This window comes from Ranitomeya imitator, chromosome 3, assembly GCF_032444005.1.
Source record: "Ranitomeya imitator isolate aRanImi1 chromosome 3, aRanImi1.pri, whole genome shotgun sequence".
NCBI lineage: Eukaryota > Metazoa > Chordata > Amphibia > Anura > Dendrobatidae > Ranitomeya > Ranitomeya imitator.
The window spans coordinates 442,088,430-442,108,966 of record NC_091284.1 but is presented as its reverse complement, the minus strand read 5'-3'; the positions used below and the strand labels follow the sequence as shown (position 1 = coordinate 442,108,966).

General features: G+C 46.0%; 2 protein-coding genes across 9 annotated transcripts in view; both read left to right on the top strand.

Annotated features, from left to right (window-relative positions):
- RPH3AL (rabphilin 3A like (without C2 domains)) overlaps positions 1–20,537 on the top strand; it is a 682,151-nt gene that overhangs the window by 354,446 nt on the left and 307,168 nt on the right. For 7 of the 8 annotated variants that reach the window (XM_069757358.1, XM_069757356.1, XM_069757351.1 and 4 more), the window contains one exon: positions 506–592. The exons of the other annotated variant lie outside the window; for it this stretch is intronic. In XM_069757358.1, coding sequence (XP_069613459.1) covers positions 506–592 — 87 coding nt within the window. The remainder of the gene's footprint in view (positions 1–505; positions 593–20,537) is intronic. 8 annotated transcript variants of the gene reach the window in all.
- On the top strand, positions 1,680–3,024 carry LOC138672140 (uncharacterized). The gene is made up of 2 exons (XM_069760171.1): positions 1,680–2,125; positions 2,262–3,024. The coding sequence occupies exons 1-2, from the start codon at positions 1,779–1,781 to the stop codon at positions 2,986–2,988; spliced, it is 1,074 nt and encodes a 357-aa protein (XP_069616272.1). The 5' UTR covers positions 1,680–1,778; the 3' UTR covers positions 2,989–3,024.

The window sequence follows — 20,537 nt, the reverse complement described above, 5'->3', positions numbered from 1 at the left end:
TTGAAAAAATTGATCTGTTTAGTTTCATTGTACTCGTACTGATAGATACCATAGAATACTATTGCAAAGTCAATTTTACTCAATTCCCAAAAAGTCAGGATTGCATTTCTTTTCACAATTTCTCCCCATTTGGATTTTTTTTTCCTTTTTTTCAATATACTAGGTGTTAAATGAATTGAGTCACTCAAAAGTACTACTCACCCCACAAAAAACAAGCCCTCATATGTCTATGTGGACAGAAAAATAATAACGCTATGGCTCTGGTACGAAGGGGAGAAAAACACGAAAACGCCAAAACTGAATTTGGTCACGTTGTGAAGGGGTTAACCAATTGGGTTCTTTATTGTGCACCGTAAATAGCTAAGAACTTCAGTTGGCTATCTAGAAATTGTAAGCCACTATCAAAAAGCTATTCGTTTTTTGAAAATCTATTTTGATGTTGGATCTCAAAAAAATATTTAAAAGCCTATTTTATTAATCTGTAATTTCCCTGTTTTTGTCTTAGAAAGTCTGCACAAAATGTGGAATTGAAACAGTCAGCAACCTGAAGCGGCCCACCTGGCTCTGTAAAATATGTAGTGAGCAGAGAGAGGTACATGGCTGTCTTATATTTGTATTTTGTACATTTGGGAGAATGGTATATCTTGTAAATTATTTGGTGGCTAAAATGCAATAATTTGCAACTGTAAAATATTCTGTCTATATTCTTCACATATTAATCACATTTACCTGTACCGTCTTTCAGATTTCAGCTCCTGCCCAAACAAGTATAGTGTGGTGGTGGGATCACTGGATTTCTGCTTAGCAAAACTATTCGGTGTAATACCAGATGTTGTTTACACTTCTTATTCATCATGGATAGAGTTTTGGTACTCTAGAAAATAGAGTTTAGTCTCTAAATAAGGGAGAAATACGATTATCTTTTTCCCTCGGTCTCAAGCTGGGGCGATGGCAGTACATAAAAACTATTAGGATCTGTAAAAATGGGAAAATTACCGTTATTCTGTCTGTGAGTAACACAAGGTCACACTATAAAATAACAATATGCATTATAATAATAGTACTGAATACTATAAGCAGCATAAATAGGTACACTACGTCTGTACATAATGATAGATGAGATTTCAAACTTATTTTTAAATATATATAGTGTGTGTGTGTGTATATATATATATATATATATATATATACAGTATATAAATGTATATGTATATATAATAAATATATACTGTATATAATAAATATATATATACATATATATATATATATTCCGTAATACTGTGAAATAGACAAATGAAAGGGGTTTTCTGACTGAACATACATTTCTGCACTCACTCTATGAATGAAGTTGGCTTTCTCTTGCTAGGTTCAAGTCCCCTCACATTACTGCACCTATGCGATTTGCATACTTACACATACTAACAAACTTCTTATTTGCATGTCTTAGGCTAATTTCACATTTGCGGTAGAATCCACAGCGTTTAATCCGCATCTGCAAGGGCTGGAAAAAATGCATAGAAACACGTACAAACGCGGCGTTTTTTAGATGCATGCGGGAAACGCATGCGGTTAAAAAACGCCGCTTTTGTACGTGTTTCTATGCGTTTTTTTTCTGCGTTTGTGTTTTTGGTGCACAGGGTGAAAAATTTAACAGGAGAAAAATCTAGATAACCAGACAGCACCAATGGGACTACAGAGGGCGTGTATTATGGGATCTCTATATATAGACCCTTGAACAGCTGAAATCTTCAGATTTTGCTCCTGTATGCTGTGTCATAATGGATCTTCGCATGGAGAGCTTTTATTTCAACCTGGATTTAAGCATCAAGCTGTTTCTTGCCTGTGCGTTTGCTTGGGAGCAAGACAGAAATCGCGAAAGATTGAGAAGGAGATGGCGTTGGCGTTTTTGGAGACATCCCATTATTGAATTACGTGAGAGACGTGGAGCCTATCACACGCTGTATGGCGAGCTTAATGCCAACCTGGAGAAATTCCAAGAATATACAAGGATGTCGCAAGACTCATTCCGGGATTTGCTTGCTCGTGTCCAAGGAACCATACGGAGACAGGATACCCAGCTCCGTAGAGCGATTCCACCCGAGGAACGTCTGCTGGTTACATTAAGGTACGTTCCAAATCTAAACCAATGACAGTCCAAATTTTGGGTGTTCAGACATGTATTTTTTGGGTATTTTCCTTTCTGTTTTTAGCATAACCACACCATAAATAGAATAGATTGTAAATTTTTTATTTTCTTACAGATTTCTGGCAACCGGAGAAAGTTTATCATCCCTCCACTTCCAATACTGGCTTGGAATTTCCACCCTGTCTGGAATAGTTGCGGACACCTGTCAGGCTTTGTGGAATGTTTTCCGGGATGAGTTTATACCCCTACCCACCTTGGACATGTGGCTTGAAATTGCGGAAAAATTCTGGAGTGTGTGTGGTTTCCCCAACTGTTTGGGAGCGGTTGATGGAAAGCACATCCGCATTATAAAACCAGCCAGAACAGGATCGGAGTACTTCAATTACAAAAAATATTTTTCTGTTGTGCTCATGGCAATAGCCGATGCGGACTGTCGCTTCATCGCCGTGGACATTGGAGCTTTTGGCCGTGGCAACAATTCCCAGACTTTTAAGAACTCTGATATGGGCCGCCGTGTGTATGGCAAAAATTGTAATTTTCCACGGCCACAACCGCTCCCCAGCACTCAAGGTCCACAGATGCCATTTGTTATGGTTGGGGATGAGGCCTTTCAGATGTGTGAAAACCTACTGAAGCCATATTCCAGTCGGGACTTGAACCACACTAACAGGATCTTTACCTACAGACTGACCAGGGCCCGAAGAACAGTAGAGTGTACCTTTGGCATTCTAGTCTCAAAATGGCGCATTCTTGCATCAGCCATTAATCTAAAAATGGAGACAGTCGATGAGGTGGTCAAAGCCTGTGTGGTTCTGCACAATTACATAATGGCTAAGGAGTGACCCAACATTGAACTGGATGAACCAGTTGCACACCCACTGCCCGATTACCATCATCACCCGCTGCAGTTGGTCACATGCGGGACCAATTTACCGCCTTTTTTGATACTGATATTGGACGTGTGTCATGGCAGGACAATGTTGTGTAAATGTCCTATTGTAATTTTATCTGTACCAGTAATTTTCTTAAATGTTAATAATATTTCTCATTAATAAACTTTATTTTTTGTTGTCTTGAGCGTGTCTCCTATGTATTTCCTCTACAAACCAAGGCTGTCCTCAAACTAGCAGTATTTGGTCTGTACTTAATATCAGTATTTGTAATCCAAAACCAGGAGTGGGTGATAAAGGCAGAGGTGCTAGTTATGTTAATATTATAATTTAACTCTAATTGTTTCACTCCTTGTTTTGGCTTACAAATACTGATATAAAACACTGACCACATACTGCTATTGTGACGGCAGCGATGTTGCTTTAGTGCTTTAGGTTGTTGACGTCATTGCGTCCTGATTGCTATGCAGTATCCATTGGACACAGACTGAAGAGACAATGACTGTCATACAAAACAGATCTATACTCATCAAGTCAAGTGTCAGAAATAATGAATTCATGATGCACATATAACAGCCTCATGAATTCACTATTTCTGACACATGTACAGGTGAGCATAGATATGCCGTGTTTATGACCACCATCGTCCCTTTACTTTGTGTGGAATATTACGTAAACAGACAAGAAAATGGAGGTTATACAAGGCAGTTCTCTACTCACCAGGTCAGGTGTCCTAACTAATGAGTTTTTGGACCCCTGACCTGTTGAGTATAGTTCTGCATTGTATTTCGGCCATTTTCTCTTCAGTCTGCAACACTAGCCACAGACTAAAGGAAGAGATTATGGAGATAATACATGAATTAATTTTTTGGCCCACCTCATATCTCTATACTAAAGACACACGAAGCTGCAGTCATTTATTTGCTAACTACTGGAGCTATCATGTGGCCAAAAAATTAAGTGCTCGGCGCACGGTGTGTGTTGACAGCGGCGAAAGACACAATAAACCACACATAATTGGGGGCAAATCATAATATTATTATTTTTTTTTACACAAACTTTAAATTTAACTGCGCCTGCTTGGGGTAGAGTGATGTAAACGGGGGGTGTGAAGCAGTGAGGCCTGGCTAACCGTGGACGACGCAGGGTTGGCTGGAGAAGGGGCAATGAAACTTGAGGGGTCTGGTAGTTCGGGGATAGGGCTTGACACATGAGAGGCCTGAGACGCACGGGATGGGTGAGACAAACCTGACATTACAGACACACTGGGAGGTGAAGGGGGAGGAATACTGAGTCCGCTGTTTTTTTTTTTTTTTCCTTTCTGGGATTGCCGGGTTCTAGGAAGCCTCGGAGGACTCATTTGTCGTGGCATGGTCGTGGTGGGTGACCTGTTGGGGTCTGGCTGCACTGTTCCAGAGTCCATAGTGCTCGTAGAGCGCGCAGCCATGCCAGAGTCCATAGTGCTCGTAGAGCGTGCAGCCATGCCAGAGTCCATAGTGCTCGTAGAGCGTGCGGCCATGCCAGAGTCCATAGTGCTCATAGAGTCTGCAGCCATGCCAGAGTCCATAGTGCTCGTAGAGCGTGCAGCCATGCCAGAGTCCATAGTGCTCGTAGAGCATACAGCCATGCCAGAGTCCATAGTGCTCATAGAGCGTGCAGCCATGCCAGAGTCCATAGTGCTCGTACAGCGTGCAGCCATGCCAGAGTCCATAGTGCTTGTAGAGCGGAAGGCCATGCCAGGGTCCTGCTGCATCGTGGTGGTGGCGGTACGGAAGGCCATGCCAGGGTCCTGCTGCATCATGGTGGTGGCGGTACGGAAGCCCATGCCAGGGTCCTGCTGCATCGTGGTGTCAGTGGAGGAGGTCCAAGCAGGAGCAGCGGTTGTCATGGTGGTGGCGGTGGGCTGTCCAACAGCACTCGGCATGGTGGTGGTGCTGTACTGGTGTCCGGCAGTGCTAGGAATAGAGGTGGCAATGCAGTGGTATGCAGCAGAGGTCGGCATTGAGGTTAATCATGACAGTGAAGGCACAGGTGGATATGCCGCCACTGTCTGCTGAAAATACCGACTCTGCTGCATAGCCTGCACGTAAGCAGCATTGCAGGCCTGTATGACACTAAGCTGGAGATCAGTAGTAAGGTGTTCCGACATGCCCTGCTCAATTTGGTTAAAAAATGATGTGCTGGCCTCTGGAGGTCAGCTTTTAGTTGTTTTTTTGGTAGGCTTTTGGTGACCTCCTGGATACGTGTATTTATGTGGCTAAGGGAAATATCCATTCGGTTACCCAAAGCCTTGAGTCCTTCATGGAAAACCAAGCTCAAGTGCAGAAACTCGGGCATGAGGGACCTGTCCGATGCCCTCTGCCGCTGCCGGGAGGAGCCCAAAAAAAGGGGCAGTGGCAGAGGACTGGGAAAGGGGAAGACCTGATGGACCAGCTTCCTGGTCTCCAGTTAGTGTGGCAGGCCCACTTGCTGCAGCGCTGCTGGATGGCTGGGACGGGTCCGTGGCTGTTTGATGAAGGACCGCTCCAGAACCTGGGCCAACAGTAGTGCTCCATGTGCTGTGAAAAAAGAAAAAAAATAATACCAAAAATTAAACAGACGACAACTCCTGTGGAATAGAAACATACAGATTATGGCAATACAACACAATCTAATGCACGGGATAAATACTTACGTTCTCTGGGCAAGGACCGGTCTTAAAAATGCCAGAACACGATGGTATTTGTACTTTTGGATCCTTGCTCCTGAACCACTGGGAACACGGCTCTCTTGATGCAGGTCCTTGTTGAAGCGGTCCTTAATCGAACGCCAACGTGTTTTGACTTTGGCCAATGTTAAAAAAACAAAAAAAAGCATAATGGACAGAAAATGGACTTTTGCCCGTGCTCACATAACTGTGTGTGATGAGAGAAACTCCTGAGAGTTTCTTTCATCACACACAGTTGAGTGAGCACAGCCAAGGTATCTGCTGCTTCACACTGCAGTGCAATACTTACCAAATGCATTTTGGACCCGAGTTAGGGCATTGTCCCAGCCATCCCACATCGCTTTGGCAACCTCATTCCATAGGCGCCGGATCGTTACATTGTTTGAGTCCAGTGGATCCCTGATGTCCCACAACGGGACTCGCTCCTGGACCAGGGAGATGAGGAGGTCATTTTCTATGAGGTCTTCATCCCGTTCTGGAACATAAAAATTAAATAAAGACATTAATGTTGGATACATTAACATAAGGAAAAGAAAGAAAACAGAGGCTGAGAAATGGCATGAATAAAGAAAGTCAAGATACAAAAGTACTCCAGAAGAGAATTAAAAAGAAAGAGTAAAGTACAGAAAGGAAGATTTAAAGAATACAACAGTGAGGATACAGCAGTCAGCCTTGTATACGTACATGCTGCCGCCTTGCCACCCGACCGTGACTCCGCTGCTCCTGCCCAGTCTCTGCCGCAGTAGAAGTGCTCTAAAAAAAATGAAAAACAAAAAATTGTCATACGTGTAGATTTGACAGTGAATACTTACCAATCTGAGGAGGTGAGTGTGACGGGGTGTACGGCAGAGCAAGAAGAGACAGCAAACCAAGGGATGATTCCACAGATTTATTATCAAGAACGCTGGAACAACACATGCAGGTAGATCTACAGAGTCCACAATTAGTCCAACGGAACAGGTTCGGGGGCACCTCCCGATAATCCTTGTGCCAGGTAACAAAGCAATAGTCCACAATTAGTACAATGGATCCCAAAACAATCTCACGAACAACGAGATATGTCCTCAGCTCAAGTCTCGCCCCGTTCGCTTCCGCAGTCACAGCTGGACGTGGGGTCTTGCCTCAGCTAAGAATCCCCACTCCTCCTTCCAGGTTCAACTCACATCTGATCTCAAAATAAGAATGGATTGTCTGAGCTCCTGGGAGATCCGCCCATGAAGGGGTAGGGGTCACACCTTCTATTCAATGGTTGAGTCCACTAGAAAATTCTAGACTGGTGGGCTCCAGGCAGTCTATGTAATGTGTACATTTGACGCCACCTGCTGTGAGGAAGAATGGCTATTCCTCCACTAGTGATGTTGACAAAGCTTAATTACATTAGAGCTTAGGGCTGCAAGTATTGGGGGAAGGAGACCTTGTTACAGGTGAACTCCCAGCCAAGAAAATACATAAATTACAGCTAATAGAAACCAGAGAACAGTTACATACATCAAATGGCATATTATTCAAATACAGGACAGGGCAAAAGTACATATCATGACAGTGAGTACTCACTTCACTGACATGTTCTACTTCGGAAGGCCCAGGACGTTGCCCCTCATCAGAAGAAGAAGACATTCTGATGCATGCAGAAAGAAAGAAATGGCAGAAATTAGGACATGTAGAGACTAGTGTTGAGCATTCCGATACCGCAAGTATCGGGTATCGGCCGATATTTGCGGTATCGGAATTCCGATACCGAGATCCAATATTTTTGTGATATCGGGTATCGGTATCGAATCAATAGGGATGTGGAAAATAAAGAATTAAAATAAAAAATATTGATATGCTCACCTCTCCGGCGGCCCCTGGACTTCACGCTGCTATCCGGGAGGCTTCTTTGTTTAAAAAGCGCGCCTTTCGGACCGGTGAATGACGTCCCGGCTTCTGATTGGTCGCGTGCCGCCCATGTGACCGGCACGCGACCAATCAGAGGCCGCGACGTCATTCGCAGGTCCTCAATTCCTAGAATTAGCAGTTTTGTGAATGAGAATGACGTCGCGGCATCTGATTGGCCGCGTGCCGCCCATGTGACCGGCACGCGGCCAATCAGAAGCCGCGACGTCATTCTCATTCACAAAACTGCTAATTCTAGGAATTGAGGACCTGCGAATGACGTCGCGGCCTCTGATTGGTCGCGTGCCGGTCACATGGGCGGCACGCGACCAATCAGAAGCCGGGACGTCATTCACAGGTCCGAAAGGCGCGCTTTTTAAACAAAGAAGCCTCCCGGTTAGCAGTGTGAAGTCCAGGGGCCGCCGGAGAGGTGAGCATATCAATATTTTTTATTTTAATTCTTTATTTTACACATCCCTATGGATCCCAGGGCCTGAAGGAGAGTTTCCTCTCCTTCAGACCCTGGGAACCATGAGAATACCTTCCGATACTTGATGTCCCATTGACTTGTATTGGTATCGGATATCGGTATCGGCGATATCCGATATTTTTCGGGTATCGGCCGATACTATCCGATACCGATACTTTCAAGTATCGGACGGTATCGCTCAACACTAGTAGAGACAGAAAATAGAAAATAAAGGCATTGGCTAGGATATACTCATATTGTTCAGAGGCTTGTTTTCTCAAAGGTGCTGTGGTCTGTATGCTCTGCTTGGCTGTCTGCTGTGGTCCGTCTGTTCTGCTTGGCTGTCTGCTGAGTAGTGACCTGCAAATGTCCACTACCTCCCTTTATCACCTTATATGTGGGGGATGGCTTATCAGTGTCTGGACATGTTTTTCTCTGGTGCAACGCATGCTTTTACGAACGCAAGCAAACGCATGTGCTTGTGAACGCATGCGTTCACATAGACAGCAATGCGGTTTTTTTGGTGCATTCCTTACGCAATCGACCGCATACGTTTATAGGTGGCAAATTGACACCTCTAAAAATTACTACATGTAAACGCGGCAAAAAGCAAACGATCGCAGACGCATGCGTCCCTAATGTTAAATATAGGAATACACAATGCATGCGGATATATGCGGAAGAAACGCTGCGGACACAACCGCAAATGTGAAACCGGCCTTAATAGAACATTGAGAGAAGCAGGTAAAGTTTCTACTTGGCTTGTAACTGCAACTATGCAAATTGTATGCTGTTGGTTATGTGAGGACTAGGGTTGAGCAAAACGGATCGTTCATTTTCAAAAGTCGCCGACTTTTGGCAAAGTCGGGTTTCATGAAACCTGACCCCTGTGTGGGGTCGGCCATGCGGTACGCGACTTTCGCGCCAAAGTCGCGTTTCAATGACGCGAAAAGCGCCATTTCTCAGCCAATGAAGGTGGACGCAGAGTGTGGGCAGCGTGATGACATAGGTCCTGGTCCCCACCATCTTAGAGAAGGGCATTGCAGTGATTGGCTTGCTGTCTGCGGCGTCACTGGGGCTATAAAGGTGCGTTCCCGCCGACCGCCATCTTACTGCTGCTGATCTGAGCCTAGGGAGAGGTTGCTGCCGCTTTGTCAGAAGCAGGGATAGCGTTAGGCAGGGTCCATTAACCACCAAACCGCTTGTGCTGTAGCGATTTCTACTGTCCAACACCACCTTTTGTTTGCAGGGACAGTGGAAGCTACATTTTTTTTTCCTCAGCGCTGTAGCTCATTGGGCTGCCCTAGAAGGATCCCTGATAGCTGCATTGCTGTGTGTACGCCACTGTGCAAACCAACTGCTTTTTTCAAAGCACAAATCCTGTTGTTTCTTCCTTTCTGCACAGCTATCTTGTGTTTGTCCACACTTTTTATTTAATTTGTGCATCAGTCGACTCCTTATTGCTGCCTGCCATACCTGGCTGAGATTACTGCAGGGAGATAGTAATTGTGGGACAGTCCCTGTTTTTTTTTTTTTTTTTTAATTCTCCCTAAAAAAATAAATTGTGGGAGATTAAGATTGGCATTTCTGCTAGAGTGCCATCCCTGTGTGTGCCATCTCTCTCACATAGTGGGCCATAGAAAGCCTTTTTATTTTTCTGTTTTTTTTTGTAAGGTTTATAAATTCTCCCTGATAAAAAAAAAAAAACAGTGGGAGATTAATATTGGCCTTTGGGCTTGTGTGCCAGTCCTGAGTGTGCCATCTCTCAAATAGTGGGCCATAGAAAGCCTATTTTTTTTTTTTTAATTTGATTTCTAAATTCAACCTGAAAAAATACAAAAAAATCAGTGGGAGATTAATATTGGCCTTTCTGCTTGTGTGCCAGTCTTGACTCCTGGGTGTGCCATCTCTCTCTCTCTCAAATAGTGTGCCATAGAAAGCCTATTTTTTTTTTATTTGGTTTCTAAATTCTCCCTGAAAAAATCTTTTTTTTTAATTTGGTTTCTAAATTCTCCCTGAAAAAATAAAAAAAAAAGTGGGAGATCAATATTGACATTTGTGCTTGAGTGACAGTCCTGCGTGTGTGGCATCTCTCTCATTTGGTGCCACAGAAAACAGAGTGTGTAACATTGTGCCTGATTTTCCTTGCGGTCTCACCCACCTGTAAAGGGATATCTAAATCATACTGAAGTTATAGCTCACCGTGTAAGTTGTTTGACAGCAACAAATACCGTTAATTTGGTTAAGTTTTTAAAACAATGAGGAAGTCTAGTGGAAGAGGTCGTGGCCGTGGGCGTTCATTGTCAGCTGGTAATGATGGTAGTGGTAGTGGAGCATCAGTTGGTCGTGGGAAAAAAAATATTGCACCTAAGTCTGGAGCTGTGGAGCCAGGTTCGTCGTCTGGCTACAGAAGGCCTCGAACGCTCCCTTTTCTGGGAGTAGGAAAACCGCTTTTAAAGCCGGAGCAGCAAGAGTAAGTTTTGGCTTACCTTGCTGACTCAGCCTCTAGCTCTTTTGCCTCCTCTTTTGAAACTGGTAAATGTAAAAGCAGCGCGTCGTTAGTGGATGTTCACGGTCAGGGACAAGTCGCTTCCTTGTCCTCTTCAGCAAAAACAACAACAGAGAAGGATGCAGCAGGCGACACAACGGGTTACTCCATGGAGCTCTTTACACATACCATCCCTGGCTTAGAAAGTGAAACAGTTAACAGGCCATGCCCATTACAAGTTGAATCTGACATGGAGTGCACTGATGCACAGCCACAGCCAGACTACTATGCTGGTCCTTTGACTCAGACCACAACATTGCCCTCGCAGGGTACTGATCCAGAATCACCACCTGCAGTATCTGAGCAGGTTTCTTTGCCAGGCCAAAGCAGTCAGGGTCAGGGAATCACCAGTTTCGTAGTAGGAAACACTGCATGTAGGGCACCAGCGGAAACCATACCGTCTCCAACCGTCTCTCATTCTGCCATGTCCACCGGCACACCCGCTAGTTCCACGATCTCCAGCTCTCCGGTCCAGCTCACCCTACATGAGACTCTGGTTAGATAAAGGAAATACTTATCCTCGCATCCGCGTACACAGGGTTTGAACGCCCACATAGCTAGACTAATCTCGTTAGAGATGATGCCCTACCGGTTAGTTGAAAGCGAAGCTTTCAAAGCCCTGATGGACTACGCTGAACCACGCTACGAGCTACCCAGTCGACACTTCTTTTCGAGAAAAGCCATACCAGCCCTCCACCAGCATGTTAAAGAGCGCATCGTCCATGCACTCAGGCAATCTGTGAGTACAAAGGTGCACCTGACAACAGATGCATGGACCAGTAGGCATGGCCAGGGACGTTACGTGTCCATCACGGCACACTGGGTGAATGTGGTGGATGCAGGGTCCACAGGGGACATCAATTTCGGGACAGTTCTGCCTAGCCCACGGTCTAGGAAACAGTTGGCTGTAGGTGTTCGCACCCCCTCCTCCTCCTCGTCCTTCTGCAGAAGCAAGAGCTCGTCCACAGACCGCAGTCAGCAAACCACTCCATCCGCAGCTGCCACTGTTGCACACCAGTTGTCCCATTATGGGCCAGCTACTGGCAAGCGTCAGCAGGCTGTATTGGCTATGAAGTGTTTGGGCGACAACAGACACACCGCAGAAGTTCTGTCCGAGTTCCTGCAGACAGAAACGCAGTCGTGGCTGGGCACAGTAGATCTTGAGGCAGGCAAGGTAGTGAGTGATAACGGAAGGAATTTCATGGCTGCCATCTCCCTTTCCCAACTGAAACACATTCCTTGCCTGGCTCACACCTTAAACCTGGTGGTGCAGTGCTTCCTGAAAAGTTATCCGGGGTTATCCGGCCTGCTCCTCAAAGTGTGCGGACTTTGCTCACATATCCGCTGTTCGCCCAAACATTCCAGCCGTATGCAGACCTATCAGCGGTCTTTGAACCTTCCCCAGCATCGCCTAATCATAGATGTTGCAACAAGGTGGAACTCAACACTGCACATGCTTCAGAGACTGTGCGAACAGAGGCGGGCTGTTATGTTTTTGTGGGAGGATACACATACACGGGCAGGCAGTAGGATGGCAGACATGGAGTTGTCAGGTGTGCAGTGGTCGAAGATACAAGACATGTGTCAAGTCCTTTAGTGTTTTGAGGAATGCACACGGCTGGTTAGTGCAGACAACGCCATAATAAGCATGAGCATCCCCCTAATGCGTCTGCTGATGCAAAGTTTGACGCACATAAAGGAGCAGGCATCTGCAGCTGAGGAAGAGGAAAGCCTTGATGTCAGCCATTGTCTGGTGAGGGCAGTGTACAGGACGAGGTAGCGGGCGAACAGGAGGAGGAGGACGAGGAGGATGATGGGGATGAGTATTTTGTTAATGAGGAAGCTTCTCCGGGGCCACTGGAAATTGGTGGCGTGTCAAGGCCGGGTTCTGTTTTTTTGAGGGACACAAGTGACGTAGATTTGCCTGAAACTGCCCCTCAACCAAGCACAACCGCAGATTTGACAAATGGAACTTTGGCAAACATGGCGGATTATGCCTTACGTATCCTCAAAAGAGACACACGCATTACGAAAATGATGAACGATGACGATTACTGGTTGGCCTGCCTCCTTGATCTTCGCTATGAAGGCAAATTGCAAAATATTATGCCACATGAGAACTTGGAACTAATATTAGCAACCAAACAATCAACTCTTGTTGACCGTTTGCTTCAGACATTCCCAGCACACAGCGCCCGTGATCGTTCTCACACGAGCTGCAGGGGGCAGCAGACCAGAAGTGTTAGAGGTGCAGAAATCCGAAGTGGCGTTGGACAGAGGGGTTTTCTGACCAGGTTGTGGAGTGATTTTGCTATGACCACAGACAGGACAGGTACTGCTGCATCAATTCAAAGTGACAGGAGACAACATTTGTCCAGTATGGTTACTAACTATTTTTCATCCCTTATCGATGTTCTACCTCAACCGTCATTCCCATTTGATTACTGGGCATCCAAATTAGACACCTGGCCAGAATTGGCAGAATATGCATTGCAGGAGCTTGCTTGCCCGGCAGCTAGTGTCCTATCAGAAAGAGTATTCAGTGCTGCAAGTTCAATATTAACCGAAAAAAGGACTCGTCTGGCTACCCAAAATGTTGATGATCTAACCTTCATTAAAATGAACCACAACTGGATTTTGAATTCTTTTGCCCCACCTTGCCCGGCCGACACCTACCTTTCCTATGAAAAGGTATTGCCTGCGGACTACTCTGAATGACTTTACCAATCTTGTAATTTGCAGCAGCTGATTGTCCAGCATACGACATGTTTACACCTCCCTAAATAGCCAAACTCCCCACACGGGGCCGTGGTATCTCCACTTGGCGCAAGCACCCGTGAGAGTGCTGTTTGTCTGAAGAGGTGGGTGTGCCCGCTTTTGGTGGACGGCACTGCCACTGGGTCCCTCATAGTACAATAAAGTGTCTCTGGCGGTGGTGGTGCGCACCCAACGTCAGACACACTGTTGTAACATGAGGGGCCCTGGGCCTGTACCGCCGGCCACAAGAGAGTTCCCCCACCCCCAGCTCAAACATTGCTCTACCACTTGCACAATTATCTCTCACAGTTCCACCAATGTTTAGTCTATGCGCTGACATCCGTAAATTCCTGCCACTGACAATACCATTGTGTTGACATGTATGATGGTACTTAACATCGTCAGGGGCAGTGTCCTATATTTACCCAAGTAAATACTTTGTGCCAAATTACTAGGTCTGAAACTACGCAGAGGAGCCCACCCCTGTACCTAATGATTGCACCATTTTGTGTTTTTGTTTTGTTGTAATGCGAGACATTAACATTTATGTATTGTTTGGGACTACTAACTGGCAGACACTCATTACAATCGGCCTCCGCTGACAACACCAATGCTGCCTGTGTACCCCTGCAAGAGAATTCAAAGTGCCTACAGCCCACTTTTATTATGTTAGGCCTTCGAAGCCTGTTTGCGGTCCCTCCTTCCACTAGGCCTCCACTGACCTGTCTACTGCTGCCCGTGTACCCCTGGAACCAATTATAAAGTGCCTACAGCCCAATTTTTTTATGTTAGGCCTTCGAAGCCTGTCTGCGGGCCCTCCTTCCAATAGTTCTCCACTGACCAGACCAATGCTGGCCGTGTACCCCTGGAACCCAGCTGAAAGTGCATGTAGCCTACTTTTTTTCTTTGTTTTATATTTATAAAGCCCAGATGAACTACTCTGTACCACGGTTCAAGCTACCCAGTCGTCACTTCTTTTGCGAGAAAAGCCATCACAGCCCTCCACCAGCATGAAAAATTCTGCATTGTCATAGCACTCAGGCAATCAAACAGTAGAGAGGTGCACCTGACCTGACAAGAAACGCATGGACCAGTAGGCATGTCCACAAAAAGTTACGTGTCCATTACGGCGCACTGGGTTAATGTGTTGGATGCATGGTCCACAGGGGACAGCCTACAAAGTCTGTCTGCAGTCCCTTATTCAAATTGTCCTCCGTTGACCACACCACTGCTGCCCGTGTACCCCTGGAACCAATTTTAAAGTACCTACAGACAAATTTTGTTATGTTAGGCCTACTACGCCTGTTTGTGGTCCCTCCTTCCAATACTCCTCCACTGACCACACCACTGTTGCCCGTGTACCCCTGGAGCCTATTTTTAATTGCATAGAGCATCCTTTTTTTAATAGGCGTACAAAGTCTGTCTGCGGTCCATAATTGAAATAGTCCTCCACTGACCAGACCAATTCTGCCTGTGTACCCCTGTAACCTTTTTTAAACTGCATTGAGCCACATTTTTGGTTTAAGGCCTACTACCTGTGTCTGTCAGCGCCACTCAATACAGCTGTCCTCCTTTGAAAAAAGCTGAGCGTCAATAGTCTGGTTTTCAGCCTCTAGGAATTTTAAAACTGCATTGGGGCTACTACTTCGGTATTGCCTACTAATGGTGTCTGCCGATCCAAGGTGTTCCCCAGGTTTCCTCGCCATTGCTTCAATCTTCTGACTCTCGTTTAGTAGTTGTTGAAAACTACACTGCATTAGGCCTACAAATTGGGTATGGGGTGTAGAGACGGTGTGTTCCACTCCAAGGTGCTCCCCAGGTTTCGTGTACATTGCTTCGGTCTTCCGACTCTCGTTTAGTAGTTGTAGAAAACTACACTGCATTAGGCCTACAAATTGGGTATGGGGTGTAGAGACGGTGTGTTCCACTCCAAGGTGTTCCCCAGGTTTCCTCGCCATTGCTTCGATCTTCCAACTCTCGTTTAGTAGTTGTAGAAAACTACACTGCATTAGGCCTACAAATTGGGTATGGGGTGTAGAGACGGTGTGTTCCACTCCAAGGTGTTCCCCAGGTTTCCTCTCCATTGCTTCGATCTTCCGACTCTCGTTTAGTAGTTGTAGAAAACTACACTGCATTAGGCCTACAAATTGGGTATGGGGTGTAGAGACGGTGTGTTCCACTCCAAAGTGTTCCCCAGGTTTCGTCTACATTGCTTCGGTCTTCCGACTCTCGTTTAGTAGTTGTAGAAAACTACACTGCATTAGGCCTACAAATTGGGTATGGGGTGTAGAAACGGTGTGTTCCACTCCAAGGTGTTCCCCAGGTTTCGTCTACATTGCTTCGGTCTTCCGACTCTCGTTTAGTAGTTGTAGAAAACTACACTGCATTAGGCCTACAAATTGGGTATGGGGTGTAGAGACGGTGTGTTCCACTCCAAGGTGTTCCCCAGGTTTCCTCTCCATTGCTTCGGTCTTCCGACTCTCGTTTAGTAGTTGTTGCAAACTACACTGCATTAGGCCTACAAATTGGGTATGGGGTGTAGAGATGGTGTGTTCCACTCCAAGGTGTTCCCCAGGTTTCCTCTCCATTGCTTCGGTCTTCCGACTCTCGTTTAGTAGTTGTTGCAAACTACACTGCATTAGGCCTACAAATTGGGTATGGGGTGTAGAGACGGTGTGTTCCAATCCAAGGTGTTCCCCAGGTTTCCTCTCCATTGCTTTGGTCTTCTGACTCTCGTTTAGTAGTTGTTGCAAACTACACTGCATTAGGCCTACAAATTGGGTATGGGGTGTAGAGACGGTGTGTTCCACTCCAATGTGTTCCCCAGGTTTCGTCTACATTGCTTCGGTCTTCCGACTCTCGTTTAGTAGTTGTAGAAAACTACACTGCATTAGGCCTACAAATTGGGTATGGGGTGTAGAGACGGTGTGTTCCACTCCAAGGTGTTCCCCAGGTTTCCTCACCATTGCTTCGGTCTTCTGACTCTCGTTTAGTAGTTGTTGCAAACTACACTGCATTAGGCCTACAAATTGGGTATGGGGTGTAGAGACGGTGTGTTCCACTCCAAGGTGTTCCCCAGGTTTCCTCTCCATTGCTTCGGTCTTCCGACTCTCGTTTAGCAGTTGTTGAAAACTACACTGCATTAGGCCTGCACATTTGGTATGAGGTGTAGAGACGGTGTGTTCCACTCCAAGGTGTTCCCCAGGTTTCCTCTCCATTGCTTCGGTCTTCCGACTCTCGTTTAGTAGTTGTTGAAAACTACACTGCATTAGGCCTACAAATTGGGTATGGGGTGTAGAGACGGTGTGTTCCACTCCAAGGTGTTGCCCAGGTTTCGTCTACATTGCTTTGGTCTTCCGACTCTCATTTAGTAGTTGTTGAAAACTACACTGCATTAGGCCTGCACATTGGGTATGGGGTGTAGAGACGGTGTGTTCCACTCCAAGGTGTTCCCCAGGTTTCCTCTCCATTGCTTCGGTCTTCCGACTCTCGTTTAGTAGTTGTTGAAAACTACACTGCATTAGGCCTACAAATTGGGTATGAGGTGTAGAGACGGTGTGTTCCACTCCAAGGTGTTCCCCAGGTTTCCTCTCCATTGCTTTGGTCTTCCGACTCTCGTTTAGTAGTTGTTGCAAACTACACTGCATTAGGCCTACAAATTGGGTATGGGGTGTAGAGACGGTGTGTTCCACTCCAAGGTGTTCCCCAGGTTTCGTCTACATTGCTTCGGTCTTCCGACTCTCGTTTAGTAGTTGTAGAAAACTACACTGCATTAGGCCTACAAATTGGGTATGGGGTGTAGAGACTGTGTGTTCCACTCCAAGGTGTTCCCCAGGTTTCCTCGCCATTGCTTCGGTCTTCCGAATCTCGTTTAGTAGTTGTAGAAAACTAAACTGCATTAGGCCTACAAATTGGGTATGGGGTGTAGAGACGGTGTGTTCCACTCCAAGGTGTTCCCCAGGTTTCCTCTCCATTGCTTCGGTCTTCCGACTCTCGTTTAGTAGTTGTTGAAAACTACACTGCATTAGGCCTGCACATTTGGTATGAGGTGTAGAGACGGTGTGTTCCACTCCAAGGTGTTCCCCAGGTTTCCTCTCCATTGCTTCGGTCTTCCGACTCTCGTTTAGTAGTTGTTGAAAACTACACTGCATTAGGCCTACAAATTGGGTATGGGGTGTAGAGACGGTGTGTTCCACTCCAAGGTGTTCCCCAGGTTTCGTCTACATTGCTTCGGTCTTCCGACTCTCGTTTAGTAGTTGTTGAAAACTACACTGCATTAGGCCTGCACATTGGGTATGGGGTGTAGAGACGGTGTGTTCCACTCCAAGGTGTTCCCCAGGTTTCCTCTCCATTGCTTCGGTCTTCCGACTCTCGTTTAGTAGTTGTTGAAAACTATACTGCATTAGGCCTGCACATTTGGTATGGGGTGTAGAGACTGTGTGTTCCACTCCAAGGTGTTCCCCAGGTTTCGTCTACATTGCTTCGGTCTTCCGACTCTCATTTAGTGGTTGTTGAAAACTACACTGCATTAGGCCTACTAGTTGGGTTGGGGCCTTCTATCTGTGTCTGCCGCTCCTTGCTGTTCTCCTACAGTGAACAAAGCTGTGCCGCCTGTTTACTACTCTTGCCAATTTTGAACTGCATTTAGACTACTTACAGATTTGGGCCTACTCTCTGTGTCAGCCTCTCATTCCAGTTGTCCTCCACTGAACAAAACAATGCCCCCTGGTTAGTCCTGTTAACAATTTTGAACTGCATTTAGCCCACTTTATTCTTTGGGCCTATATCTGTGTTTCCTCCTCATCCTGCCCATTGCCCAGCCAGTGATAGATGAGTCTGCTGGTACACTGACCCATAACGCAACATTCCCCGTGCACGCTACACTGCAAGATTGTGACCCTGCTGAAAGTCAGGTCCCCCTTCCCGCATACCATACCACATTACACGGGGACAAAGAGGAAGGTGCAGACGAAGGTGAAGGTTCCTTCATCAGGTGGGGGGAGGAATACTCGGCGACGTCACTGGCACAGGGCCTCTCATAGTACGCAAAAGTGTTGCTGCCGGTGGGAGGCGCCCCCGCCGTGCAAACACACTGCTGTACTTTGAGGGGCCCTGTGCCAGTGCCAATGCCAACGAGTGGGCCCCCCCTCTTGCTCATGATCACAGCACTTGCAAAGTTGAAATACTTACCTCTCCCTGCTCCACTGCCGTGACGTGGTCCAGATGTCCTTGGCCCACTAATTGCTTGAACCAGCCCTACCCCCCACAACTTTAGCCAAATGACCCCCAATTTCAAATGCCTTACAATTATTATAAGCTAAATTACGATTGACAAGCTTCATTAGCAAGAATGGATGTTTTTGCCAATACAATGGGCTCTGTACATGTTTTCCTGGCCTCTACTCACTGCCGACTATGCTCCCCCATTGACTTGCATTGGGTTTCGTGTTTCGGTCGATCCCCGACTTTTCGCGATAATCGGCCGATTCCACTCGACTCGACTTTTGAGATAGTCGGGTTTCGCAAAACCCGGCTCGACCTTAAAAAGGTCAAGGTCGCTTAACTCTAGTGAGGACCACTCTAGCTGGCAAGGGAGAGTCATCCTGATCCAGTGTGTCCACTGTCAGGAATTGATAATACACCCTGCAGTAACCTGTGATAAAAAATGAATGTCATAGATCATTAAACAACTTTTCTCTAAACCAGGGTAGCAAAATGAGTACACCCTTGATTAAATGATACAATTAAGTAACATATTAGTGTAACATTTGTTCTAAGCTTTAGTCACACTAAACGACTTGCCAACGATCACGACCAGCGATACGACATGGCCGTGATCATTTTAAGTCATTGTGTGGTCGTTGGGGAGCTGTCACACAGACAGCTCTCTCCAGCGACCAACGATCAGGGGAACGACTTCGGCATCGTTGAAACTGTCTTCAACGATGCCGAAGTCCCCCTGCAGCACCCGGGTAACCAGGATAAACATCGGGTTACTAAGTGCAGGGCCGTGCTTAGTAACCCGATATTTACCCTGGTTACCATTGTAAAAGTAAAAAAAAAAAAAAAACACTACATACTCACATTCTGATGTCTGTCACGTCCCCCGCCGGCGTTCACAGGGTTAAAACTGCTTTCTGCAAGAGCGCTGCTAATGCACGCGCTGCTGCCGAGAGCTTCCCTGCACTGACTGTGTCAGCGCCGGCAGTAACAGCGTGTGCTCTGCTTTATGGCCGGCGCTGACACAGGGAAGCTCTCGGCCAGAGAACGTGCATTAGCAGCGCTCCTGCCGAAAGCAGTTTTAACCATGTGGACGCCGGGGGACGTGAGAGACATCAGAATGTGAGTATGTACTTTTTTTTTTTTTTTTACTTTTACAATGGTAACCAGTGTAAATATTGGGTTACTAAGCGCGGCCCTGCGCTTAGTAACCCGATATTTACCCTGGTTACAAGTGAACACATCGCTGGATTGGCGTCACACACACCGATCCAGCGATGACAGCGGGTGATCAGCGACCAAAAAATGGTCCTGATCATTCCCCAACGATCTCCCAGCGATCTCCCAGCAGGGGCCTGATCGTTGGTCGCTGTCACACATAACGAGATCGTTAGCGGGATCGTTGCTACGTCACCAAAAGCGTGACGTTGCAACGATATCGTTAACGATATCGTTATGTGTGACTCCAGCTTTGCTCTTACAGAGAGTAAATAAACCACTTTAAGATAATTGACTTTATAATATATCTTATCAGAGAAATTGACTTCTTTCTCTGCTAGAAATGATCAGTCATTATCAAAATTCCCAATTCTCAGGTAAAATCTGTCTTCAGTGAAGACAGAATGTTACATTACTGAGATAAGAAATGGCAATTCATACTGATAGTATTCTATGCAGAGGGGATGGAGGAAAAGGGAGGAGCTAGAGGCATTCCATCTACATAGAATCTTGTCAGAATCTTGTCAGTCGGTAATGTCATCTACATTTTCCAGATTTTACCCATGACTAGAGAATTTTGAAAATAAGTGATCAGTCCTGGTGGAGTTTCTTAATTTAATATGTAATAAACTTAGCATGTTGTTTGGAATTAAATGAGTTTTGGTTGTGTTCTAAGTTGTTACACCTACCATATTTTTCGGACTATA

Excerpts from the sequence above, each read along its gene's own strand:
- LOC138672140 (XM_069760171.1), top strand. The coding sequence starts at position 1,779 with ATGGATCTTCGCATGGAGAGCTTTTATTTCAACCTGGATTTAAGCATC. Across the intron at positions 2,126-2,261 it reads CGTCTGCTGGTTACATTAAG|ATTTCTGGCAACCGGAGAAA; the intron begins GTACGTTCCAAA and ends ATTTTCTTACAG.